Source organism: Conger conger, chromosome 4, assembly GCF_963514075.1.
Source record: "Conger conger chromosome 4, fConCon1.1, whole genome shotgun sequence".
NCBI lineage: Eukaryota > Metazoa > Chordata > Actinopteri > Anguilliformes > Congridae > Conger > Conger conger.
The window spans coordinates 79161687-79187732 of NC_083763.1; the positions used below are offsets into that span (position 1 = coordinate 79161687).

Consider the following 26046-nt stretch of genomic DNA (forward strand, 5'->3'; position numbering starts at 1 on the left):
CTCTCCTGTCTGTCTCACATGGCCACTGGAATGGGAGACAGGGATTGGCCACCTGTTGAGTGGGTTTCCATGACAAACCTTCCCTATAGACACACCTCCACTCAAATTAACCCTGACAAACCTTCCCTATAGACACACCTCCACTCAAATTAACCCTTACAAACCTTCCCTATAGACACACCTCCACTCAAATTAACCCTGACAAACCTTCCCTATAGACACACCTCCACTTAAATTAACCCTGACAAACCTTCCCTATAGACACACCTCCACTCAAATTAACCCTGACAAACCTTCCCTATAGACACACCTCCACTCAAACTAACCCTTACAAACCTTCCCTATAGACACACCATTCAAATTAACCCTTACAAACCTTCCCTATAGACACACCTCCACTCAAATTAACCCTGACAAACCTTCCCTATAGACACACCTCCACTCAAACTAACCTTGACAAAAATACATGTATAAAAAATCTTTAAATTGTAGTGTATGATCCCTTTATTTTTCAGAAATAAAATTAGATGAGTTTAAAATGCTTATTTGAAGTATGCATTTAGAACTGAATACCAGATATTGTGATTTTATTTTAGAGGAGTAACCTTCAAGTTCTGTTTCTTTGAAGTAGGATTGACAACCAATCTACTTGACCAGGCACATTTTCTCCAGTATTAAATACTGAAATTATATGTTGTATAGTTTTTCTTTGTTACCCTTGATTAAATATGCTGATGTTCAGTCTTTGGTGTATTATGCTGTCAGCACTTGGGTCAAAGATATTAAATCATTTCGAACTCAAAAGTATTAAACACAAAAAATACAGTAAACTGTACTATCACAGAGTTGATCCCGCTGTGCCCAGGGGAAATGCATTCCCTTTCCGCAGTGAAGCTGCTATACGAACACGTCTGGCTCACATTACCATCATCCTGCAGATGCTGGTACCCAGTCATGTGCAGAAATAGTATCTCTGATCATGTACTTCAATGCCATTCAGGACAGACAGCACACACAGCTCTGTTTTTACCATACATTTATTTTCAAAACTGAACAGGGAGCAGGGGAGAGGGCCTCTGCTTAAAAAGATTCCATTATGTTTTTGTTAATGTAAGTAACACTCCACTGATGAGAGGCTTCTGTACTGGAGCGATAATGCCCCCCAGCCGTGTCCAGACCCCACAGGTCTGGTTCCGGCAGGTTCTGGGCCTGGGCCGCTCAGATGGGCTCAGGCGTGTCCAGACCCCACAGGTCTGGTTCCGGCAGGTTCTGGGCCTGGGCCGCTCAGATGGGCTCAGGCGTGTCCAGACCCCACAGGTCTGGTTCCGGCAGGTTCTGGGCCTGGGCCGCTCAGATGGGCTCAGGCGTGTCCAGACCCCACAGGTCTGGTTCCGGCAGGTTCTGGGCCTGGGCCGCTCAGATGGGCTCAGGCGTGTCCAGACCCCACAGGTCTGGTTCCGGCAGGTTCTGGGCCTGGGCCGCTCAGATGGGCTCAGGCGTGTCCAGACCCCACAGGTCTGGTTCCGGCAGGTTCTGGGCCTGGGCCGCTCAGATGGGCTCAGCCGTGGGCAGAAGCAGCGGTTCCTCAGCGGAGCACAGAACAGCATACACAGATTAAATGATACAGGAATAAACACAAACGTTCAAACTTCTAGTGCGTACATCAGAACTACAGAACATAGAAGATGATTTCCCTCCATCCCAGGGCCCCCCAGATCTCCTTCTCCCATCTTTAACGTCCACTCTTTGGATTAAAATATTTCTGCGTGAGAACCTGCAGATAAGCAGTGCGGTGAGGAGAGGAGTGGTCTGAGGACGGCTGTGACATCACTCTGACCTCTGACCTCTGACCGCTCTGAGGCCGGAGAGAGATGCACGGAGGACCACAGCGGCCCTGTTAAATCCAGATCTGAAACACCCCTCCCCACACACTGTGTCACAGTTTGTTTAATTAACCCATCGTCCCAACGCCAGAACACCATCACCATCATCAACACAATCATTACCATCATCATCAACACCATCATTACAATCATCTATCCAGCTAAAAATTGGCTTGGACATAAAATATATATTTCATTTTATATGCATGTCTCGGAGTGTAAACCAATGGTTCCCAACCCAACACCTCATTCATCAGATAGAGCAGGGCTGCCCAACCATGCTCCTGGAGATCTACCATCCTGTAGACTTTCACTCCAACCCTAACAAAGCACACCTCATTCAACAGCTAGAGCAGGGCTGCCCAACCCTGTTCCTGGAGATCTACCTTCCTGCAGGTTTTCACTCCAACCCTAACAAAGCACACCTCATTCAACAGCTAGAGATCTTATTGAGTTGCTAATTAGGAGAATCAAGTGTGCCAATTAGGGTTGAAATGAAAACCTACAAGATGGAAGATCTCCAGGAACAGGGTTGGGAATCACTGGTGTAAACTTAAATACAAACTGGCATAAAACTTTATGGACACACATTCTTCCTTGTGGGAGTCACACAAGTTTCTATTCACGTTCTGGGTTTTTCTTTTTGGATATATCCCTTTGAGTATACGTTTCCAGTTGGCTCAGACGGTTTGTGTTTGTAATGAAAGATATTTTAGATATCCTAACAGATTTACAGTGGCAGGTATAGGAGCTCAGAGGGTTTCTGATCAAAGAGAAAGCAGCCTCCTGGTAACAGCCATTACATTAGTTATTTAACTGATGCGTTTATCCAAAGCAACTTAGTTGATTAGACTAAACAGGGTACAATCCCTAAAGCAATGTGAGGTTAAGGGCCTTGCTCACAGGCCCAACAGCTGCACAGATCTTATTGTGGCTACATTTACACCAGGGCTTGAACCCCAAATCTTCCAGGTTCCTGTCATGCACCTTAGCCACAGGCTGCCTCATATCGGTGTATATCACCTGGTTATATTATAATAATAATAATAATAATATTAAAAAAACATATTTACATTTCCCATTGTGAATAAAGGCTATAGAATGAATGTGATCATATGTGCAGCCTCTGGGAACAGAAGGGTTGTACAAACTGATTGGGATGACTCTAAGTTCATGTTCTTGCTTTGGACTACAAAACCCAAAATGCCCCTACGCAAGCCAGTGTGAAGCAATCACGTCCTGAGAAATGAAAGCATACATAAAAAATGTCCAAAAATGATTTCCATTTTACACGCCCAGCGAACCTTTGAGTGAAATGTTCCAGCGAGGCTGAAACTCACCACCAGTTTCATAAACTGAAGAGGTTGATGACATCACTCCTTGTCTGGTTGTAACAAAGCGCCATTCGGTCAATTCCAGACATGCCTTCTTCACACTGCTTCCTATTAATGCATGTCACTGCTGTTCCTGTGTGTGTGTGTGTGTGTGTGTGTGTGTGTGTGTGTGTGTGTGTGCGTGTGTGTGTGTGTGTGCGTGTGTGTGTGCGTGTGTGTGTGTGTGTGTGTGTGCGCGTGCGTGCGTGCGTGTGCGTGTGCGTGTGTGTGTGCGTTCTTCACACTGCTTCTGATTGATGCACGTCACTGCTGTTCCTGTGTGTGCGTGTGTGTGTGTGTGTGTGTGTGCGTGCGTGCGCAAGCATAGTGGTTAAGGTACATGACTGGGACACGCAAGGTCGGTGGTTCTAATCCCAGTGTAGCCGCAATAAGATCCGCACAGCCGTTGGGCCCTTGAGCAAGGCCCTTAACCCTGCATTGCTCCAGGGGAGGATCGTCTCCTGCTTAGTCTAATCAACTGTACGTCGCTCTGGATAAGAGCGTCAGCCAAATGGCAATAATGTAATGTAATGTAATGGTTCAGACTGGGTTGGGGACTGGGTTTGGGTTCGGGCCAAGGCGGAGTGGTGTAGTGAGGTACTGTGGAGAGAGCGGAACGGGCTGGTACCACCCGCCAATCCTGAGCGGGTTCCACGGGAATGATATGAACTGGACCAATCACATCGCTGAACCATTCCCACATGGGCCCATTCAGACCAATCACATCGCTGAACCATTCACACCATGGGCCCATTCAGACCAATCACATCGCTGAACCATTCACACCATGGGCCCATTCAGACCAATCACATCGCTGAACCATTCACACCATGGGCCCATTCAGACCAATCACATCGCTGAACCATTCACAGCACAGGCCACAGCCAATCAGCAACCTGTCCCACCCCCTCCCCCAATTTATATAGGAGGGATCGCGCACATTTTTAGACCAATCTCCCTCTCTGCCATGGCTTCAGGCACCTGCTCACTGCATTCAGAATAACCCACATGATTGTCTCTCACTGAAATACATTATTTCTGCCTCAGACACGTTTCAAACATTCATTACCTTTCCAAAGAGGCAACACGACCACCTGCAGGGAGTCCACACCCACCCTCAGCCCGAGCGTGTGCACTTTGCCTGCTGTGGGGCAGCGGCCATTATGATTGTAGTTTTACTGAGGTGTGGCAACAAAATGACTGATCATGTTAGGGACCAATACTTTCTCTCTCTCACTCTCTCTCACACACACACACACACACACACACACACACACACACACACACACACACACACACACACAGTGTGCAAATGCAGAATTATGTGCTGAAGATTAATAAAGAGATTATACTGTTTAATATTTCAAGGTACTCATTAAAATTTTAAACTAATTATAATATAACACTCTGTTCTTGGGGTCATTTTCCTTGAAAATATCAAGACTGCTATAAACTTTCAGATACACATTAACAAACCTAAAAGCCTAAAGACTTGGCACTCAAATTGAGAAACTACTTGAAGTGCATTGCTATTTAGCATTATGTAGTCTCTTACACTTGTTAATCGTTGCCGCTATAATGCTTCACTAAGCTTTGTGAAGCTTCACTGAACACTCATTACTGATCGTGACAGCTGGATCATACTTTTTCATGAACATGTGACAAGTATCATAGGATATGACAAATGCAGGCTGTCACAAGCAGTTAGGATTATTAATTCTTATGTTGTCGATTATGCAGCATTTGGGCAAAGTTAAAAAGAGTGGAGAATGGCTACTTTACTTAAAAACAATGCGCTTCAAGTAATGTTTTTACCATAAATCTATATTAGCATGCAAAGCCTTTTATTTACATTTTTAAAATCAGACTTTGTCACATGAAGCTTATAGTTTTACATTTTAGCTTTTTTTGTGTTTCTTTGGAACACATTTTAAAAACATAATTTCTTAAAAATATGTTTTTTTCTGAAATTCATGACAAGAATATTACTGAAACACAAACCACTGCATTAAACAAACTGTGACACTGCATGCAGCGCACAGCTGTACAGGAAGTCCATGAAAATATCAACCTTAGCATTTTTAGCGTTTTAGTTTTTTCCTCAGAATACTACAAAAAAGCTGCAAATAACAGATTACACTTTTCATGCATCATATAAAATATTAGTTCTCTTTCCTTTTGTCCAGATATTTACATATTATTTTACAGGTGTCTGTACAATAACGCTGAATCCACGTGACATTCTTAAAACTATTTCCTGACCCATAATTATCTGACATGAACACAAGCAGCACGGTCATTTCCAGCACAGCTGTCTGACTGCGCAGCTTTGCTCAAACAGCTGTCTGACTGCGCAGCTCTGCTCAAACAGCTGTCCGACTGCGCAGCCCTGCTCAAACAGCTGTCTGACTGCGCAGCTCTGCTCAAACAGCTGTCCGACTGCGCAGCCCTGCTCAAACAGCTGTCTGACTGCGCAGCTCTGCTCAAACAGCTGTCTGACTGCGCAGCTCTGCTCAAACAGCTGTCTGACTGCGCAGCCCTGCTCAAACAGCTGTCTGACTGCGCAGCTCTGCTCAAACAGCTGTCCGACTGCGCAGCCCTTCTATAAATCCTGTCCCAGCTGCACAGCTCTGCTCAAACAGCTGTCCGACTGCGCAGCTCTGCTCAAACAGCTGTCCGACTGCGCAGATGGGCAAAATGAAAGTTGGAGCGGAAATGGAAAATGAGTGCCCTCTGGTTACCATGGCAAAAGCGCACTGTACGTTACCATGGTGAAGAGTTCCCCCACCGTTACCGTGGGGAGAAGTTCAGCTCAGTACTGTTGCCATGGTGATGCAGGGCAGTGCCCCCCCCCCCCCGCACCTGGGACAGGTACCGCCGGAGGGACAGGCTCCGCCCCCTCACGGCTGCGTTGGGCTCAGCGCATGGTCTGATTGGTTACTGGGGCTGTGTGCTGGAGCGGTCCGACAGGCTGTCAGTCCTGTGGGCGCTGAGCTGCTGTGGCTGTGGCTGGGGCTGTGCTGAGGAAAAGCTGCCCTGCTGTGGCTGTGGCTGGGGCTGTGCCGAGGAAAAGCTGCCCTGCTGCTGCAGTGGGAACGCGGCCTGCAGGATCAGCTGCGTGGACTGGTTACCTGGCAACAAGCGTGGAGCCTGAGAGGAGTCAGAGACACATCCAGCACTTCATTAGGCTTCTACTGCGGTAGCCTGTCCACTGAGAGTGTGTTCAGAGACGCTCTTCTGCATACCACTATTGTAATGTGTGGTTATTTGTGCTACTGTCACCTTCCTGTCAGCTGACCAGTCTGGCCATCCTCCTCTCCATAGGCCAAAAGTGTGTCTGTGTGTGTGGGGTGACCACTCCAATTTTGCTAAAAGTTAACGAAAACTTTATACATTCAATAAAGAATATCCAAAATATGAGCCTAATTGAATTTGTCATTCTAGAGATATTGGCTCTTCAAAAAAGGGAGGTGATGCCCAAAAAAAGTCACTTGCGAGTGACAATTGGGGTTTAGGATTATTTCATAATACTGCTCATTAAAAAGGTTATGGCCATTCAAAAATGCTAAATCATACCACTTGACATTTTAAAATATATATATCTGATGGCTTACTACATCAGCACCACTTGGTTTATGAATTCCAAACTTCTACTACTACAAAGACTAGTAGAGATTTTGGTTAAGAATAGAGTCAAATGAAATCAAATAGATAATTTATTCAAAAATCACACAATGCCAAAGTTGTTGGTAAGGTGGAGTTATGGAACTATGCAGCTCAAAAGGTATAATAGGCCCACATAAGTACAAACACATGTAGCTGACCCGGCTATGTTGAGGCATGTTTTCAAAGAGAAGCTTAATACACAATATAAAATACTTTCATGGCTTCCTACATCAGTATATTGTGTATGGTTTCCAAACTTGAAATACTAGTAAATATCTTGGTTAGGAACAGCCACACGCAAAATGAAGTCAAATTTATTCAAAAAATCTGGGGCAAGGTAGAGGTAGAATGGTGGAAAGTTTCCAATCCAATCAAAAGGTAAAATACGCCTACTTATACACAAAAACAGTGTTGATACTGCAGTGCCTTTTGTTTTGATCGTTTCAAGCAGGACCTCAATTTACATATAAGCAACATCAAAAATGTGGCCAAATGATAGTCTTTGGTATAAAGCAATGATCTTTTTGTGTTTAGTTATAGCTTTTTCACATGAATAATATTAACATAAAACGTATTTAACACCTGATGTTTCACTTCTCTACTGAAGAAACATTTGCAATTTGATGTACTTTTTTCAAACATGCATTTTAATGGATTTCTGATGTTAATTCAGGTCCTGCTTCAACTTTTTTTCAAATTTCTTGCCTGTGGCGGTTCTTAACTAGGATATTTACTAGAATTTCAAGTTTGGAAACCATAAACCAAGTGGTTCAGATGTAGGATGCCATCAAAGTATGTTTTACTGTGAATTAAAGTTCTCTTAAATGATCATGCCATGGAAATTCATTTTCATTTCAATCGGAAACTGTCAACCTCTATTTAGCACGATTTCGAATTTTTTAACAACCATAACTTTTTGCCTGAGCAGTATCATGAAAATCATTAATAATCTGAATATCGACAGAAAATTGTGTCAGATTTTTTGATTGACTTTTTGGGTGCCACCCGTCCTTAAAAAAGTCAATATCTGTAGAATACGAAATACAATGAGGCCAATATTATGCATGTTCTCTACTGAATATATAAAGAACATTTCCACAAAGTTTAAGCAGAATTGGAGTGGTCAGCCCCCACACCTCATTCACAGAGCTGAATCCACAGCAGGACTCAAAATTCAGCATCAGATTTAAGTGAATGTGTGGCCTGTGACTGGATGGACGCTGGTTTGATGGGTAGTGCTTCAGAGGATTAGGGAGGCTCTGCTCTGGAGCGCCCCCTGCTGCTCACCTGCAGGAACTGCTGGGTCGGCGGGCCGATCTGAGCCTGGCCCGGCGGCCCGGGGGGGGGCTGAGGCGGCCCTGACTGGGCCGTCTGGGCGATGCTGATGGTCTGGGCCGTGCCCGGCTGCGGGGCGAAGGCGTTGTATGCCGTGACCACCTGACCCATGAACATGGTGGTGGGAACCATCACAGCCCCACAGGCCATAGGGGCGGTCACCAGTTTGGTCAGCAGAGGCTGCCCCCCCGGGAACCTGAGGGGGGGGAGAGAATCAGTCCTTGTCTCAGTGGAACTCAGGTATAGGACATAAGCGGGTACAGGTGATGTAGCTGGGTATAGGCGGGTATAGGTACCGGATCTGGCGGTCCTGAGTGAACGTGGCCACGGCCCCACTCGGCGTGCTGCTCTGGCCCAGACTGGTGGCGATCTGGACCACACTGGAGCCGGGCGGAGAGATCATCATGGTGTTATAGAGGGGGGGAAGGGAGGAGGAGCGCTGCGACACAGAGAGAGAGAGAGAGATAAATCTTTTATTGCTGAAGTTAAGATGATCATAATCATAAAAAACTATGTTTTAAGTGAAATGTTTGCATTTGCTGAAAGCCTCAAAAGACAGGAAATCAAATTGATGAGCCCTCCATTGCTCTCTATCAGGGTATAGCAGGCTGCACTTTGATGGATAGCAGGCTGCACTTTGATGGATAGCAGGCTGCACTTTGATGGATAGCAGGCTGCACTTTGATGGATAGCAGGCTGCACTTTGATGGATAGCAGGCTGCACTTTGATGGATAGCAGGCTGCACTTCGATGGATAGCAGGCTGATGTTAGCATTAGGGCTGGTCCGTTTCATGAACCTGTGGTAGACGGTGGATATTGGACCAGCTAGGGGGTGTAACTCTGCTTCTCCACCCTGCTAGCTGTGCCAACATGGGTTCCTGTTCCATAACACTTAAATAATGTTCAATTTGCCTAATTCATGTTCGCATGCGTCTCCTACATGTTAAGTCCATGGACAATTCATTGTTGAATTTTGAGGTCCATTTCAAACATAATATATCTCCTGTCAGGATCCGCTGGACTATAACTATACATTATAGTGAGATGCATGCCCTGTATGATTATTTTAACCTCAGTCATTCTATTGCAGTTTCTGCTGTACAGATGTGTGTATGCCCGGTACAGTTTCTGCTGTACAGATGTGTGTATGCCCGGTACAGTTTCTGCTGTACAGATGTGTGTATGCTCGGTACAGTTTCCGCTGTACAGATGTGTGTATGCCCTGTACGATTATTTTAATTCAAACTGATTCTGTTCCCAGGGCACAGAAGTGGCGGAGAGGGGGCGTGGCCTACCTGTGTGTGGGAGGAGCTCTGCTCACGTAGGAGGTTCTGGGGCGGAGCCTGCTGTTGCTGGGCGGTAGCCTGTTGCTGGGGGGGCGGAGCCTGCTGTTGCTGGGCGACGTGAGTGGGGGCGGGCTGGAGCACCGCCCCCTGCATGGTCAGAGCCCCGCCCTGCGAGAGGGCGGAGCCCAAACTTAGGGCCCCGCCCGTCTGCTGAGAGAACACCTGCAAGCATTCAGCAGCATGTGAGGGACCGCTCCATCACGACATGAGGAGAACAACACGGGTTCTTGGGGGCATCAGGTAACATCAGGTAATGAAGAACAAGCCATTCAGCCTGGTCTTGAAAAGCCCCAGTGCTTCTGCCTCCACTACATGTACTGCCAAGCTATTCCACACGTGACCACTTGCTGGGTGAAAAAATGTTTCCTAATATCTGCACGGAATTTCTCCTTTGCCAATTTCCAATTGTGCCATCTTGTTCTGCTAACCAAACTCACCCTGAAGAATCGCCCATAATTCACTTTGTTAATCCCCTTAATCAATTCCCCCGAGCCTCCTTTAACTAAGATTAAAGAGATCAAGCATCTTAAGTCTATCCTCATAACTCTCATCTTTTATACATGGAATCAATCTGGTTGCCCTTCTATGAACCTTTTCCAGTGCCTCTATATCTTTCTTATAGTGTGGTCCCCAGGACGGCACACAGTACTCCAAGTGTGGTCTAACAAGAGTATTGTATATGGTGAGTATAACTTCCATGGACTAATACTCAATACTCCTGGCTATGTATCCTAACATCCTATTGGCCTTTTCTACTGCTACTGCACAGACTAGAACCTGAAAGGCTTTGGTCAACTATGAGTCTTTCAGTGCCCATGTCCAGGTCATTTATGTGACTCAGGAAGAGCAGTGGCCCCAGCACTGATCCATGTGGGACTCCACTTCCCACAATACGGCTCCTCCTACTACAACTACTACTCTTTGTGTTCTATCAGTTTGGGGGGGGGGGGGAGGGCAGTAAAGGGCATTAGGGGTAGGAAGGGGCAGTAAGGGGCATTAGGGTCAGTTGGGGGGGCAGTAAAGGGCATTAGGGGTAGGAAGGGGCAGTAAGGGGCATTAGGGTCAGTTGGGGGGGCAGTAAAGGGCATTAGGGGTAGGAAGGGGCAGTAAGGGGCATTAGGGTCAGTTGGGGGGGCAGTAAAGGGCATTAGGGGTAGGAAGGGGCAGTAAGGGGCATTAAGGTCAGTTGGGGGGGCAGTAAAGGGCATTAGGGGCATTAGCGGTGACTCACAGGCAGGCCCTGGCCCTGCACCATCTGCAGTTGCTCCTGGATCTTGCGCAGCTCATCCTGCTGGCGCTGGATGTTGGCCTCGATCAGCCGCGTGCGCTGCTCCAGCTGCTCCTTCAGGTGCTGCATCGCGCCCAGCTGCGCAGAGAACTGCACACACACGTCATATTAAACTACAGCTGCGCAGAGAACTGCACACACACGTCATATTACACTACAGCTGCGCAGAGAACTGCACACACACGTCATATTACACTACAGCTGTGCAGAGAACTGCACACACACGTCATATTACACTACAGCTGCAGAGAACTGCACACACGCGTCATATTACACTACAGCTGCAGAGAACTGCACACACGCGTCATATTACACTACAGCTGCGCAGAGAACTGCACACACGCGTCATATTACACTACAGCTGCGCAGAGAACTGCACACACACGTCATATTACACTACAGCTGCGCAGAGAACTGCACACACACGTCATATTAAACTACAGCTGCAGAGAACTGCACACACGCGTCATATTACACTACAGCTGCAGAGAACTGCACACACGCGTCATATTACACTACAGCTGCAGAGAACTGCACACACGCGTCATATTACACTACAGCTGCAGAGAACTGCACACACGCGTCATATTACACTACAGCTGCGCAGAGAACTGCACACACGCGTCATATTACACTACAGCTGCGCAGAGAACTGCACACACACGTCATATTAAACTACAGCTGCAGAGAACTGCACACACGCGTCATATTAAACTACAGCTGCAGAGAACTGCACACACACGTCATATTAAACTACAGCTGCAGAGAACTGCACACACGCGTCATATTAAACTACAGCTGCAGAGAACTGCACACACGCATCATATTAAACTACAGCTGCAGAGAACTGCACACACGCATCATATTACACTACAGCTGCGCAGAGAACTGCACACACGCATCATATTAAACTACAGCTGCAGAGAACTGCACACACGCGTCATATTATACTACAGCGGGACACAGGACACAGAAATAAACCCAAATTGAACACTAACACACAGCACCATAGTAACCATGGTAACACTGGTACCTGGACTGCGGGCTGCACCTGCTGCTGCGGCTGGTTGGTGATCATGGGCTGGGGCAGGTTCTGACTGGAGCTCATAGACTGCTGCACAACCCACACACAGGAAGGAGTCACATATAGTAGAACACACACAGAGGAAGGAGTCACGTATAGTAGAACACACATACAGGAAGGAGTCACGTATAGTAGAACACACAGAGGAAGGAGTCACGTAGAGTAGAACACACATACAGGAAGGAGTCACGTATAGTAGAACACACAGAGGAAGGAGTCACGTATAGTAGAACACACACAGAGGAAGGAGTCACGTATAGTAGAACACACAGAGGAAGGAGTCACGTATAGTAGAACACACAGAGGAAGGAGTCACGTAGAGTAGAACACACACAGAGGAAGGAGTCACGTAGAGTAGAACACACAGAGGAAGGAGTCACGTAGAGTAGAACACACACAGAGGAAGGAGTCACGTATAGTAGAACACACACACAGGAAGGAGTCACGTATAGTAGAACACACATACAGGAAGGAGTCACGTATAGTAGAACACACACAGAGGAAGGAGTCACATATAGTAGAACACACAGAGGAAGGAGTCACGTATAGTAGAACACACAGAGGAAGGAGTCACGTATAGTAGAACACACATACAGGAAGGAGAGTCACGTATAGTAGAACACAGTGTATTGTGTGTACAGTGTCTAGTGTACAGTGTGTAGTCTATCATGTCTATAGTGTAGTGTATATAGTGTAGTGTGTACTGTACAGTGTATCGTGTGAATAGTGTCTAGTGCATCATGTGTATAGTGTAGTGTGTAATGTATAGTATATAATGTACAGTATATGGTGTGTATAGGGTAGTGTATTGTATGTATAGTGTGTATAGTGTACAGTGTAGGGTGTGTACAGGGTAGTGTTGAGTAGTGTATAGTGTAGTGTGCAGTGTATGGTGTTTATAGTGAAGTGTATAGTGTAGTGTACAGTGTATGGTGTGTATGGTGTGTATACGGTAGTGTATACGGTAGTGTTGAGTAGTGTATAGTGTATGGTGTGGATAGTGTAGTGTATAGTGTGCAGTGTATGGTGTGGATAGGGTAGTGTTGAGTAGTGTATAGTGTATGGTGTGGATAGTGTAGTGTATGGTGTGGATAGGGTAGTGTATATTGTAGTATATAGTGTAGCATACAGTGTATGGTGTAGGGTATAGTGTATATAGTGTAGTGTATGGTGTAGTGTATAGTGTTGTGTATGATGTAGTGTATAGTGTGTATAGTGTAGTGTATAGTGTGTAGTGTATGGCGTAGTATATAATGTGTATAGTGTAGTGCATGGTGTGTATACTGTAGTGTACAGTGTGTATGGTGTTGTGTATAGTGTGTGTGGTGTAGTGTGTAGTGTAGTGTGTAGTGTACGGTGTATAGTGTGTATAGTGTAGTGTATAGTGTACAGTGTACAGTGTGTATGGTGTAGTGTATAGTGTGTATATTGTAGTGTACAGTGTGTATGGTGTTGTGTATAGTGTGTGTGGTGTAGTGTATAGTGTATGGTATATAATGTGTATACTGTAGCGTATAGTGTAAGGTATATAGTGTGTATAGTGTGGTGTATAGTGTATGGTGTATAGTGTGTATAGTGTAGCGTATAGTGTACGGTGTATAGTGTGTTTAGTGTGGTGTATAGTGTACGGTGTATAGTGTGTATAGTGTAGCGTATAGTGTACGGTGTATAGTGTGTATAGTGTGGTGTATAGTGTACGGTGTATAGTGTGTATAGTGTAGCGTATAGTATACGGTGTATAGTGTGGTGTATAGTGTACGGTGTATAGTGTGTATAGTGTAGCATATAGTGTACAGTGTATAGTGTGTTGTATAGTGTACGGTGTATAGTGTGTATAGTGTAGTGTATAGTGTGTATAGTGTAGTGTATAGTTACCTGGCTACTGACGGATGAACGGCGCTGGGAGCTCATCTCCACAGCGGAGAGAGGGGGCCTGGGGGGGGTGCTCTGGTCCGTCAGGAGTTTGGTCTGTGTAGCTGGGGGAGGAGCCAAACACATCAATACACCACACACACACACACACCTACACAACGTGCTACACACAAACACACACGCTACACACAACACACACCTCAAGATCAGCATGGATGTGTACGGGACGGGGGGGCAGGGGGAGGTGTGTACGGGACGGGACGGGAGGTGTGTACAGGACGGGGGGCAGGGGGAGGTGTGCATGGGACGGGGGGCAGGGGGAGGTGTGTACGGGACGGGGGGCAGGGGGAGGTGTGTACGGGACGGGGGGGGGGGTGTGTACGGGACGGGGGACGTGTACGCACAGGCGGGGTCGGACACGGCCGTGTGGGAGGAGGACTTGCGGGAGCTCCGGGACGAGGCGGAGGGCGTGCGGCTGCGGTCGAAGCGCTCCAGCGCCTCCTTCAGGCTGGAGGTGTTCAGCTGCGACTCCGAGCCCGAGTCCTGGCTCTGCGGGGAGTCACAGAGTGAGTCAGAGTCACAGAGAGAATGAGTCAGTGAGTCAGAGTCACACTGCAAGAGTCAGAGAGAATGAGTCAGTGAGTCACACTGCAAGAGTCAGAGAGAATGAGTCACTGAGTCACACTGCAAGAGTCACTGCACAGAGAATCAGTGTGGTGGGCGGAGTCAGTGTGGTGGGCGGAGTCACCTTTTCGGCAGCTGTTTCCGGGGGCGACTCCTCAATGCCCAGCTCTCTGCGCTGCTCAGCCCTCACCTCCGCATAACTGCACAGAGAAACCAGCCAATCAGCACCCAGCCGGTCAGCCAATCAACACCCGCCCCATCAACCAATTAACACCTGCCCCGTCAACCAATCAACACCCGCCCCGTCAACCAATCAACACCTGCCCTGCCAACCAATCAATACCCGCCCCGTCAACCAATCAACACCTGCCCCGTCAACCAATCAACACCCGCCCCGTCAACCAATCAACACCTGCCCTGCCAACCAATCAACACCCGCCCCGTCAACCAATCAACACCCGCCCCGTCAACCAATCAACACCCACCCCGTCAACCAATCAGAGAGAAAGAGTATGAAGAGAGACAGAGGTTATAGAGGGAAAGAGAGAGGGAAAGAGAGAGAGAGAGAGAGAGAGAGAGAGAGAGAGAGAGAGAGAGAGAGAGAGAGAGAGAGAGAGAGAGAGAGAGAGAGAGAGAGAGAGAGAGAGAGAGAGAGAGAGAGAGAGAGAGAGAGAGAGAGAGACAGACCTGACCACGGTGTGAGTGCACACGATAAACTCAGGCCGGGAGTTCCACTGGTGGTAGGTGATGTAGTAGTGGGTCTGCAGCCAGATCCACTGCTGGCCCTTGGTCAGGAACCTGTAGTAGCACGACTTCCCCTTCCCATACTGCATCACTGCAAGGAAACACACACGCTACAGCACTGCATACACGTAACAAACACACACAAACACACACGCTACAGCACTGCATACACGTAACAAACACACACAAACACACACACTACAGAATTGCATACACACACAAACACACACACTACAGCACTGCATACACTTAACAAACACACAAACACACACGCTACAGCACTGCATACACGTAACAAACACACACAAACACACACAATACAGAATTGCATACACACCCAAACACACACACTACAGCACTGCATACACTTAACAAACACACACAAACACACACGCTACAGCACTGCATACACGTAACAAACACACTCTACAGAACTGCATACACGTAACAAACACACACACTACAGCACTGCATACACGTAACAGACACACACACACTACAGAACTGCATACACGTAACAAACGCCGGTCTCCCAGCGTGTGCCATCAAGCCCCTCCAGCTGGTCCAGAATGCTGCAGCCCGCCTGATCACCAGTCAGCCCAGGTCGGCTCATGTCACCCCGCTTCTCATTGGCCTCCACTGGCTTCCTATTGCCGCACGCATCTGTTTCAAGGCCCTAGTGTTGGCATTTCAGGCTGCTAAGGGGACTGCCCCACCTTACATACAATCCCTGATCACTCCCTACTCCCCAGCTAGACCACTCCGGTCTGCCAGCTCTGGTCGCCTTATGGTTCCCTCACTACGAGCACCTGGTGGTCGAGCTGCACGTTCACGCCTGTTTTCCGTTCTGGTTCCTCAGTGGTGGAATGACTTGCCTACCACTGTCAGGACAGCAGAATCCCTCCCCCTATTTCGACGCAGACTAAAAACACACCTTTTCTAAAAACACACCTTAACTCTACCTGAGACCTCCCTCCTGAATTCCCCTGGCCCCCTTTCTGATATCCCTATCCTCCTTATCTAACCCCCCCAAAAAAATAAAAAAATTGCACTTATGACGACTATATGTTTCGAACAGCATTTCATGTGTATGTTCCTAGTTATGGATGTGATGCTTTGACTTGTGGAAGAACCTATGCACTTGTAAGTCGCTTTGGATTAAAAGCGTCTGCCAAATGACTAAAATGTAAATGTGAATGTAAACACACACGCTACAGCACTGCATACACGTAACAAACACACACTACAGAACTGCATACACGTAACAAACACACACACTACAGAACTGCACACACGTAACAAAGACACACGCTACAGCACTGCATACGAAACACACACTACAGCACTGCATACACGTAACACACACAAACACACTACAGCACTGCATACACGTAACAAACACACACTACAGCACTGTATATACGTAACAAACACACACAAACACACACTACAGAACTGCATACACGTAACACACACAAACACACACTACAGCACTGCATACACGTAACAAACACACACTACAGCACTGCATACGAAACACACACAAACACACTACAGCACTGTATATACGTAACAAACACACACTACAGAACTGCATACACGTAACACACACAAACACACACTACAGAACTGCATACACGTAACACACACAAACACACACTACAGAACTGCATACATGTAACAAAAGCACAGAAATATATGGGGCGGGGACCATGGGTTTGAGAGACAGGGGATGTAGGCGGGGCCATGCGTAAGACAGACAGGAGGTGGGAGGGGCCATGTGTATGACAGACAGGAGGTGGGAGGGGTCATGCCTGTGACATACAGGAGGTGGGAGGGGCCATGCATGTGACAGACAGGAGGTGGGAGGGGCCATGCATGTAACAGATAGGAGGTGGGCGGGGCCAATGCGTGACAGACAGGGGAGCTGCGTGGCCTTACAGTGCTCGTGGCACTTGGCTAGCGTCTCCAGGTCGTCCACGTGGTAGTAGTCGTAGCCAGACGTGCCCAGAACCTCAAACGGCAGGTAGCCGATTATAGGAGGAGCCCTGAGAGAAACATCATTATTAGCACCAGAGAAGAACGCACGTAATTACACACGCACGCACACACACACATACTTACACATACACACGCACGCACACACATACTTACACATACACACGCACGCACACGCACGCACACACATACACACGCACGCACACGCACGCACACACATACACACGCACGCACACGCACGCACACACATACTTACACATACACACGCACGCACACACATACTTACACATACACACGCACACACACATACACACGCACGCACACACATACTTACACATACACACGCACACACACATACACACGCACGCACACACATACTTACACATACACACGCACGCACACGCACGCACACACACGCACGCACACACATACTTACACATACACACGCACACACACATACACACGCACACACACACATACTTACACATACACACGCACATACTTACACATACACATGCACGCGCACACACATACACACGCACACACACGCACGCACACACATACTTACACATACACACGCACACACACGCACGCACACACATACTTACACATACACACGCACACACACGCACGCACACACATACTTACACATACACACGCACGCACACACATACTTACACATACACACGCACGCACACACATACACACGCACACACACGCACGCACGCACACACATACTTACACATACACACGCACACACACACATACTTACACATACACACGCACGCACACACATACACACGCACACACACGCACGCACACACATACTTACACATACACACGCACACACACACATACTTACACATACACACGCACATACACACATACTTACACATACACACGCACACACACACATACACACGCACACACACGCACACACACGCACACACTCACACATACTTACACATACACACGCACGCACACACATACTTACACATACACACGCACGCACACGCACGCACACACATACTTACACACACACACGCACGCACGCACACACATACTTACACATACACATGCACACACACGCACACACACACATACTTACACATACACACGCACACACACACATACACACGCACACACACGCACACACACACATACTTACACATACACACGCACACGCACGCACACACACACATACGTACACATACACACGCACACACACACATACACACGCACGCACACACATACTTACACATACACACGCACACACACATACTTACACATACACACGCACACACACACACACACACACACATACTTACACATACACACACACACATACTTACACATACACACGCACACACACACATACTTACACATACTTACACATACACACGCACGCACACACATACTTACACATACACACGCGCACACACACATACTTACACATACACACACACACATACTTACACATACACACACACACATACTTACACATACACACGCACGCACACACATACTTACACATACACACGCACGCACACACATACTTACACATACACACACACACATACTTACACATACACACGCACGCACACACATACTTACACATACACACACACACACATACTTACACATACACACGCACGCACGCACACACACACATACATGCACGCATGCACGCACACACGCACACCTACCGGTGGTCCAGAAAGAGGAACTTCCACTCTAAACTGTGCCTGGAGGTAAATTCTTCATTGGGCTCCTCTACTGTGCACATCTCCTACAGAGCCAGAGATAGCACTAACATTAGCATCTCCTGCAGAACGAGTCAAAGTTAGCACTAATGTTAGCATCTCCTGCAGAACCAGTCAAAGTTAGCCCTAATGTTAGCATCTCCTGCAGAACCAGAGTTAGCACTAACGTTAGCATCTCCTACAGAACCAGTTAGCACTAACGTTAGCATCTCCTACAGAACCAGAGTTAGCACTAACGTTAGCATCTCCTACAGAACCAGAGTTAGCACTAACGTTAGCATCTCCTACAGAACCAGTTAGCATTAACGTTAGCATCTCCTGCAGAACCAGAGTTGGCACTAACGTTAGCATCTCCTGCAGAACCAGAGTTAGCACTAACGTTAGCATCTCCTACAGAACCAGAGTTAGCACTAACGTTAGCATCTCCTACAGAACCAGTTAGCACTAACGTTAGCATCTCCTGCAGAACCAGTCAGAGTTAGCACTAACGTTAGCATCTCCTGCAGAACCAGAGTTAGCACTAACGTTAGCATCTCCTGCAGAACCAGTTAGCATTAACGTTAGCATCTCCTGCAGAACCAGTTAGCACTAACGTTAGCATCTCCTGCAGAACTAGTTAGAGTAGGCATTAACGTTAGCATCTCCTACAGAACCAGACAGAGTTAGCACTAACATTAGCATCTCCTGCAGAACCAGTCAGAGTTAGCACTAATGTTAGCATCTCCGCACTAACGTTAGCATCTCCTACAGAACCAGTCAGAGTTAGCACTAACGTTAGCATCTCCTGCAGAACCAGAGTTAGCACTAACGTTAGCATCTCCTACAGAACCAGTTAACACTAACGTCAGCATCTCCTGCAGAACCAGTCAGAGTTAGCACTAACGTTAGCATCTCCTGCAGAACCAGAGTTAGCACTAACGTTAGCATCTCCTGCAGAACCAGTCAGGGTTAGCATTAACAATAGCATCTCCCGAAAAGACACAGTAGAAGAACAGTTTGGGGAGGTGCACAGCGAGAGAGCAGTTTGGGGAGGTGCACAGGGAGAGAGCAGTTTGGGGAGGTGCACAGGGAGAGAGCAGTTTGGGGAGGTGCACAGGGAGAGAGCAGTTTGGGGAGGTGCAGAGTGGAAGAGCAGTTTGGGGAGGTGCACAGGGAGAGAGCAGTTTGGGGAGGTGCACAGGGAGAGAGCAGTTTGGGGAGGTGCACAGGGAGAGAGCAGTTTGGGGAGGTGCACAGGGAGAGAGCAGTTTGGGGAGGTGCACAGGGAGAGAGCAGTTTGGGGAGGTGCAGAGTGGAAGAGCAGTTTGGGGAGGTGCACAGGGAGAGAGCAGTTTGGGGAGGTGCACAGGGAGAGAGCAGTTTGGGGAGGTGCACAGGGAGAGAGCAGTTTGGGGAGGTGCACAGTAGAAGAGCAGTTTGGGGAGGTGCACAGGGAGAGAGCAGTTTGGGGAGGTGCACAGTAGAAGAGCAGTTTGGGGAGGTGCAGAGTGGAAGAGCAGTTTGGGGAGGTGCACAGGGAGAGAGCAGTTTGGGGAGGTGCACCTTAATGAACTGTGGTTTGGCGAGGCGCACGGTGGCGATGAAGCAGACACGGTCCTCGAAGGCGGGCCTCAGGGAGCGCTGGATCACTCCCTCCAGTCCGTTCCGCGTGGAGCCGGAGACTGAGGAGAGAGACAGACACCTCACAGCCTGCAGTATATATATATATAGGTACACATCCAAGATGTACAACTCGGCTGATCTCCTGCCCTGTGGTCTGTGAATCTGTGGTCTGTGAATCTGTGGTCTGTGAAGCAGGTCTGTGAAGCAGGTCTGTGGTTGAGCTGTGAGTGAAAAATACATGTTGACAACGTGTTCTATGGGGAATGTTTGGAAAGTCCTGAATGATGTGAATTGTGATCGCTTTGCAAGTGCTAATTTGACGTCATGTAGTATACATAATATTTGCATATGCCAGCACAAAAGTGGACTTAAAAATCCATATGCTTCCATCCACATGATTGGACAGATTCTGTAATATCCACTTAATATCCCATGTTTTTATAATTCAGAATGGACTTAATGAAGGAATATCATCCTATAATCTTATTGGTTGTGAGACTTCCTGGTACAGGAGACGAGATTTCCTTCATCCTGTACAGAATATGCAGTTATACAGGAAGGTGCTTTTCAGTTTGAGCCAATGTTACAGCATGAAATAATTGTGAATGCTATAGTCTATTAATTTGGAAACCAGACTTTTTAAATTGACTCAGGCTGTAAAAGCAGTCGTCTCATTGGCTCAGGCAGTAAGAGCAGTCGTCTGGCAGTCAGAGGGTTGGCAGTTCGCCCTGGGTGTGTCAAAGTGTCCCTGAGTGTGTGTGTGTGTGTGTGTGTGTGTGTGGTTGTGTGTGTGTGTGTGTGGTTGTGTGTGTGTGTGCGTGTGTGTGGTTGTGTGTGTGTGTGTGCGTGTGTGTGGTTGTGTGTGTGTGGTGTGTGTTGTGTGTATGTGAGTGTGTGTGTGTGTGCGTGCGTGTGTGTGGTGTGTGTGCTTTGCATCTGTTGGTGTGTGAGTGTGTGTATGAATGGGTGATTGAGAAGCATCAATTGTACAGCACTTTGGATAAAGTTGCTATATAAATGCAGACATTTACCATCTCATCGATTCACTTGGCATCTGTGAGCAGGTTTGACCCCTACAGGCGGCAGGGTAAATGGAGAAAGCCTTCTGTGTGTAAGGTGTATGCAAGGGGTGTGTGTGTGTGTGTGTGTGTGTATGTGTGTGTGAGTGTGTTTGTGAGTGTGTGTAAGTGTGTTTGTGAGTGTGTGTAAGTGTGTGGTGTGTGTGTGTGGTGTGCGTGTGTCTGTGGTGTATGTGCGTGTGTGGTGTGTGTCTGTAGTGTGTGTGTCTGTAGTGTGTGCGTGATGTGTGTGTGGTGTGTGTGTGTGTGTGTGTGTGTGTGTGGTGTTCAAGGTGTGTGTGGGACAGGAGGCAGGACTCACCCTTGTTGAGAGATTTGAAGTTGCCGATGAACTTGACAAACTCGTACACGGGCGGCTCTTTGGGGTCGATGGTGCCCCGGAGCATGTGGCAGCAGAACTCCAGCTGGTTCTTCGCTGTAAAACAAACAGGACTGAGCCAGGGGCTGAGAGAGGGGCTGAGAGAGGGGCTGAGAGAGGGGCTGAGTGAGGGGCTGAGAGAGGGGCTGAGAGAGGGGCTGAGAGAGGGGCTGAGAGAGGGGCTGAGAGAGGGGCTGAGAGAGGGGCTGAGAGAGGGGCTGAGAGAGGGGCTGAGTGAGGGGCTGAGTGAGGGGCTGAGAGAGGGGCTGAGTGAGGGGCTGAGAGAGGGGCTGAGAGAGGGGCTGAGAGAGGGGCTGAGAGAGGGGCTGAGAGAGGGGCTGAGAGAGGGGCTGAGTGAGGGGCTGAGTGAGGGGCTGAGTGAGGGGCTGAGTGAGGGGCTGAGAGAGGGGCTGAGTGAGGGGCTGAGTGAGGGGCTGAGAGAGGGGCTGAGAGAGGGGCTGAGTGAGGGGCTGAGTGAGGGGCTGAGAGAGGGGATGAGAGAGGGGCTGAGAGAGGGGCTGAGAGAGGGGCTGAGAGAGGGGCTGAGAGAGGGGCTGAGTGAGGGGCTGAGTGAGGGGCTGAGAGAGGGGCTGAGTGAGGGGCTGAGAGAGGGGCTGAGTGAGGGGCTGAGAGAGGGGCTGAGAGAGGGGCTGAGAGAGGGGCTGAGAGAGGGGCTGAGAGAGGGGCTGAGAGAGGGGCTGAGAGAGGGGCTGAGAGAGGGGCGGAGTGAGGGGCTGAGAGAGGGGCTGAGAGAGGGGCTGAGTGAGGGGCTGAGAGAGGGGCTGAGAGAGGGGCTGAGTGAGGGGCTGAGTGAGGGGCTGAGAGAGGGGCTGAGAGAGGGGCTGAGAGAGGGGCTGAGAGAGGGGCTGAGTGAGGGGCTGAGTGAGGGGCTCTTCCACACTTATGACTAAGGATGTGACAAATCATCAGTTTTTGTAACCGGTTACCATCCCATTTTTTAAACGGTTAACCGATATTGCTTATGGCCGCTAGGGGTTGTATGTTTTTTTTTTTTACTGGATTACTGAGAAATGTAATTGCATTTTCAAACGTTATTTTGGACCTAATCTCAATAGTTAAATGTCAACATTGTAAGTCAGATAATAGTAAGTCAGCCTAATTACCAAATTAAATATTTACATTTACATTTACATTGTGCAGTGTACCCTCACAGAAATCTGTAGTTAAATCCCTGTGGTTTACGTCCATACTGGTCGATCGTGTGTCATTTTTAAAAATGCATCGGTTAAAATTATAATTCTTCATGTTTTCATCCCTCTTTCTCTGTCTTCTGCCTGATAGACATGATTGGCATGAAATCTGTAAATATGCTGCTGTTAACAACTACCGGGTTTGTGCACTCAAAATTCTGTGGTCACTCAATATTTGCCTGCTATAATATAACACCCGGTCTATTTTACCATAGGCGGCTGGTCTAATGATTTTACTTCAATGCCAATGCAGGTCTACAATTTGATATACAGTGGGAGCAATAATTATTTGATGCCTTGCTGATTTTGTAGGTTTGCCAACTTACAAAGAATGGAACTGTGTAGAATTTTAATCATAGGTACATTTTAACATTGAGAGACAGAATATCACAAAATAATCCACAATAACATCATATCAATTTTATTAATTATCATATTTTTGCATGAAATAAGTATTTGATCCCCTACCAATCAGCAATAATTCTGCCTCCCACAGACCAGTTAGTTTTCCATTAAGATGCACTCCTAATCTCAACTCATTACCCAAAACACCTGTGTCAACTCGTTATATCGTTATGTAGCTGTATAAAAGACACCTGTCCACACAATCAATCAGATTCCAACGTTTTCACCATGGCCAAGACAAAGGAGCTGTCTAAGGACATCAGGGACAAAATTGTAGACCTGCACAAGGCTGGGATGGGCTACAAGAAAATAAGCAAGCAGCTTGGTGAGAAGTTAACAACTGTTGGAGCAATTATTAGAAAATGGAAGAAACACAAAGTCACCACCAATCTCCCTCGGTCTGGGGCTCTACGCAAGATCTCGCCTCGTGGGATATCAATGATCATGAGAAAGGTCAGGGATCAGCCTAGTACTACACAGGAGGAGCTTGTTAATGACCTGAAGGCAGTAGGGGCCAAAGTCACAAAGAGAACCATCAGTAACACACTACACCGTGAAGGATTAAAATCCTGCTGCGCATGCAAGGTTCCTCTGCTGAAGAAGGCACATGTACAGGCCCATCTGAAGTTTGCCAAAGAACACCTGGATGATCCAGAGGAGGCTTGGGAGAAGGTGATGTGGTCAGAAGAGACCAAAATAGAGCTATTTGGCATCTGAGTACAACCAAGAACACCATCCCAACTGTGAAGCATGGAGGTGGAAACCTTATGCTTTGGGGGGGTTTCTCAGCTAAGGGGACAGGACGATTTCACCGTATCGAGGGGAGGATGAATGGAGCCATGTACCAGGACATTTTGTGGCCAACATACGGCCAAGGCAACAAAGGAGTGGCTCAAAAAGAAGCATATTAAGGTCCTGGAGTGGCCTAGCCAGTCTCCAGACCTAAATCCCATCGAAAGTCTGTGGAGGGAGCTGAAGCTTCGAGTTGCCAAGCGACAGCCTCGGAACCTTAAGGATTTGGAGAGGATCTGCAAAGAGGAGTGGACCAAAATCCCTCCCAAGATCTGTGCAAACCTGGTGAAAAACTACAACAAATGTCTGACCTCTGTGCTTACCATCAAAGGTTTCTCCACCAAGTATTAAGTCCTATTGTTCTATGGATCAAATACTTATTTCATGTGAAAATATGATATTAAATTTATAATATGTATATGATGTTGTTATTGTGGATTATTTTGTGATATTCTGTCTCTCAATGTTAAAATGTACCTATGATTAAAATTCTACACAGTTCCATTCTTTGTAAGTGGGCAAACCTACAAAATCAGCAAGGGATCAAATAATTATTGCTCCCACTGTATTCTTATGTGGCAGTAAACTTGCATTTTATATGGCGAGGGACAATCATGGTGGTGAGATTAACGTGTCCATTTTTCGCTGAAAGCAGGGAATTTTCGCTTTCAATATCCGATGATAAATAGCCTAATGATAATGTATTGCTTCATCAATTTTTATGTAAAAACCGCATAGTGGAAAGCGAAGTTCGTTTTGCCGATAGTTTAAATTTGCGTGTCAACGAATAAACACGGATGAAGAAACGCTATACAATAAACCATAAGTGAACTAACAGCTACAGATTTAAAACACGCAGGAATTATTTGACAACTGTAGTATGGTAGCATTCAAATCCATGCGGTGTTTGCGTTCTTAACCCTCTGAAAAGGCCGCAGATTGCTTGCTTGTACGACTGTAATGATGTATTGCTTTGTTTATTTTTATGTAGATACCGCACAGTGGAAAGCTACGTTCAGTTTGCCGTAGTTTGAATTCGCCTGTCAACGAATAAACACGGATCTTCTGTGAACCTTAGGCAACTACATAACGTTACAATTAGCCATAACTCAACCAACAGGCACACAAATTCTTTGATGACTCTAATACTGTAGCATTCAACTCCCTGTGGTGTTTGCATTTTAAACCCCCTGAAATGGCCAGATTGCTTGTTCAAATTATTGAAGTTGGTCGATTGCTAGTTTAGAACCGCAATAATACGCGTGGTGCTGAACGTGCATTTATTTTAAACTGAGCTTACAATTTCACCTTCGGAAAAAAAATATCGGTTATCGGTTACCGGACCCTAGATAAGGACCAGGGCCTGTTTGATTAATAGCAGGATTACTTACTCTTCAGGTACTCCGGTGTTAAGGTCTCTCCCTCCAGCATCTGCGTGGAGAGGACTTTATACACCTCTGAATGCTCACCAAGAGGCAGGAAGTTCAGCAGGTTCTGATCCACCAGGTCCGACTGCAAAACACACACACACTGACACACTGACACCAGGTCGGACTGCAAAACACACGCACACACAGACACAGACACACAGACACCAGGTCCATCTGCAAAACACACACACT

General features: G+C 47.3%; 1 protein-coding gene across 2 annotated transcripts in view; it reads right to left on the bottom strand.

Moving 5' to 3' along the window:
• Nucleotides 1-4594: 4594 nt before the first annotated feature.
• Nucleotides 4595-26046, bottom strand: part of clocka (clock circadian regulator a) — a 39961-nt gene continuing 18509 nt past the window's right edge. For both annotated transcript variants that reach the window (XM_061238823.1, XM_061238822.1), the window contains exons 9-23: nt 25816-25936; nt 21960-22073; nt 20520-20638; nt 18921-19003; nt 17158-17264; nt 15160-15307; nt 14597-14672; nt 14253-14397; nt 13852-13952; nt 11926-12006; nt 10836-10982; nt 9554-9766; nt 8554-8696; nt 8210-8453; nt 4595-6406 (exon numbers count right to left, since the gene is read on the bottom strand). In XM_061238823.1, the coding sequence (XP_061094807.1) occupies nt 6194-6406; nt 8210-8453; nt 8554-8696; nt 9554-9766; nt 10836-10982; nt 11926-12006; nt 13852-13952; nt 14253-14397; nt 14597-14672; nt 15160-15307; nt 17158-17264; nt 18921-19003; nt 20520-20638; nt 21960-22073; nt 25816-25936 (2055 nt within the window). In that variant the 3' untranslated portion in view covers nt 4595-6193. The remainder of the gene's footprint in view (nt 6407-8209; nt 8454-8553; nt 8697-9553; nt 9767-10835; nt 10983-11925; nt 12007-13851; nt 13953-14252; nt 14398-14596; nt 14673-15159; nt 15308-17157; nt 17265-18920; nt 19004-20519; nt 20639-21959; nt 22074-25815; nt 25937-26046) is intronic.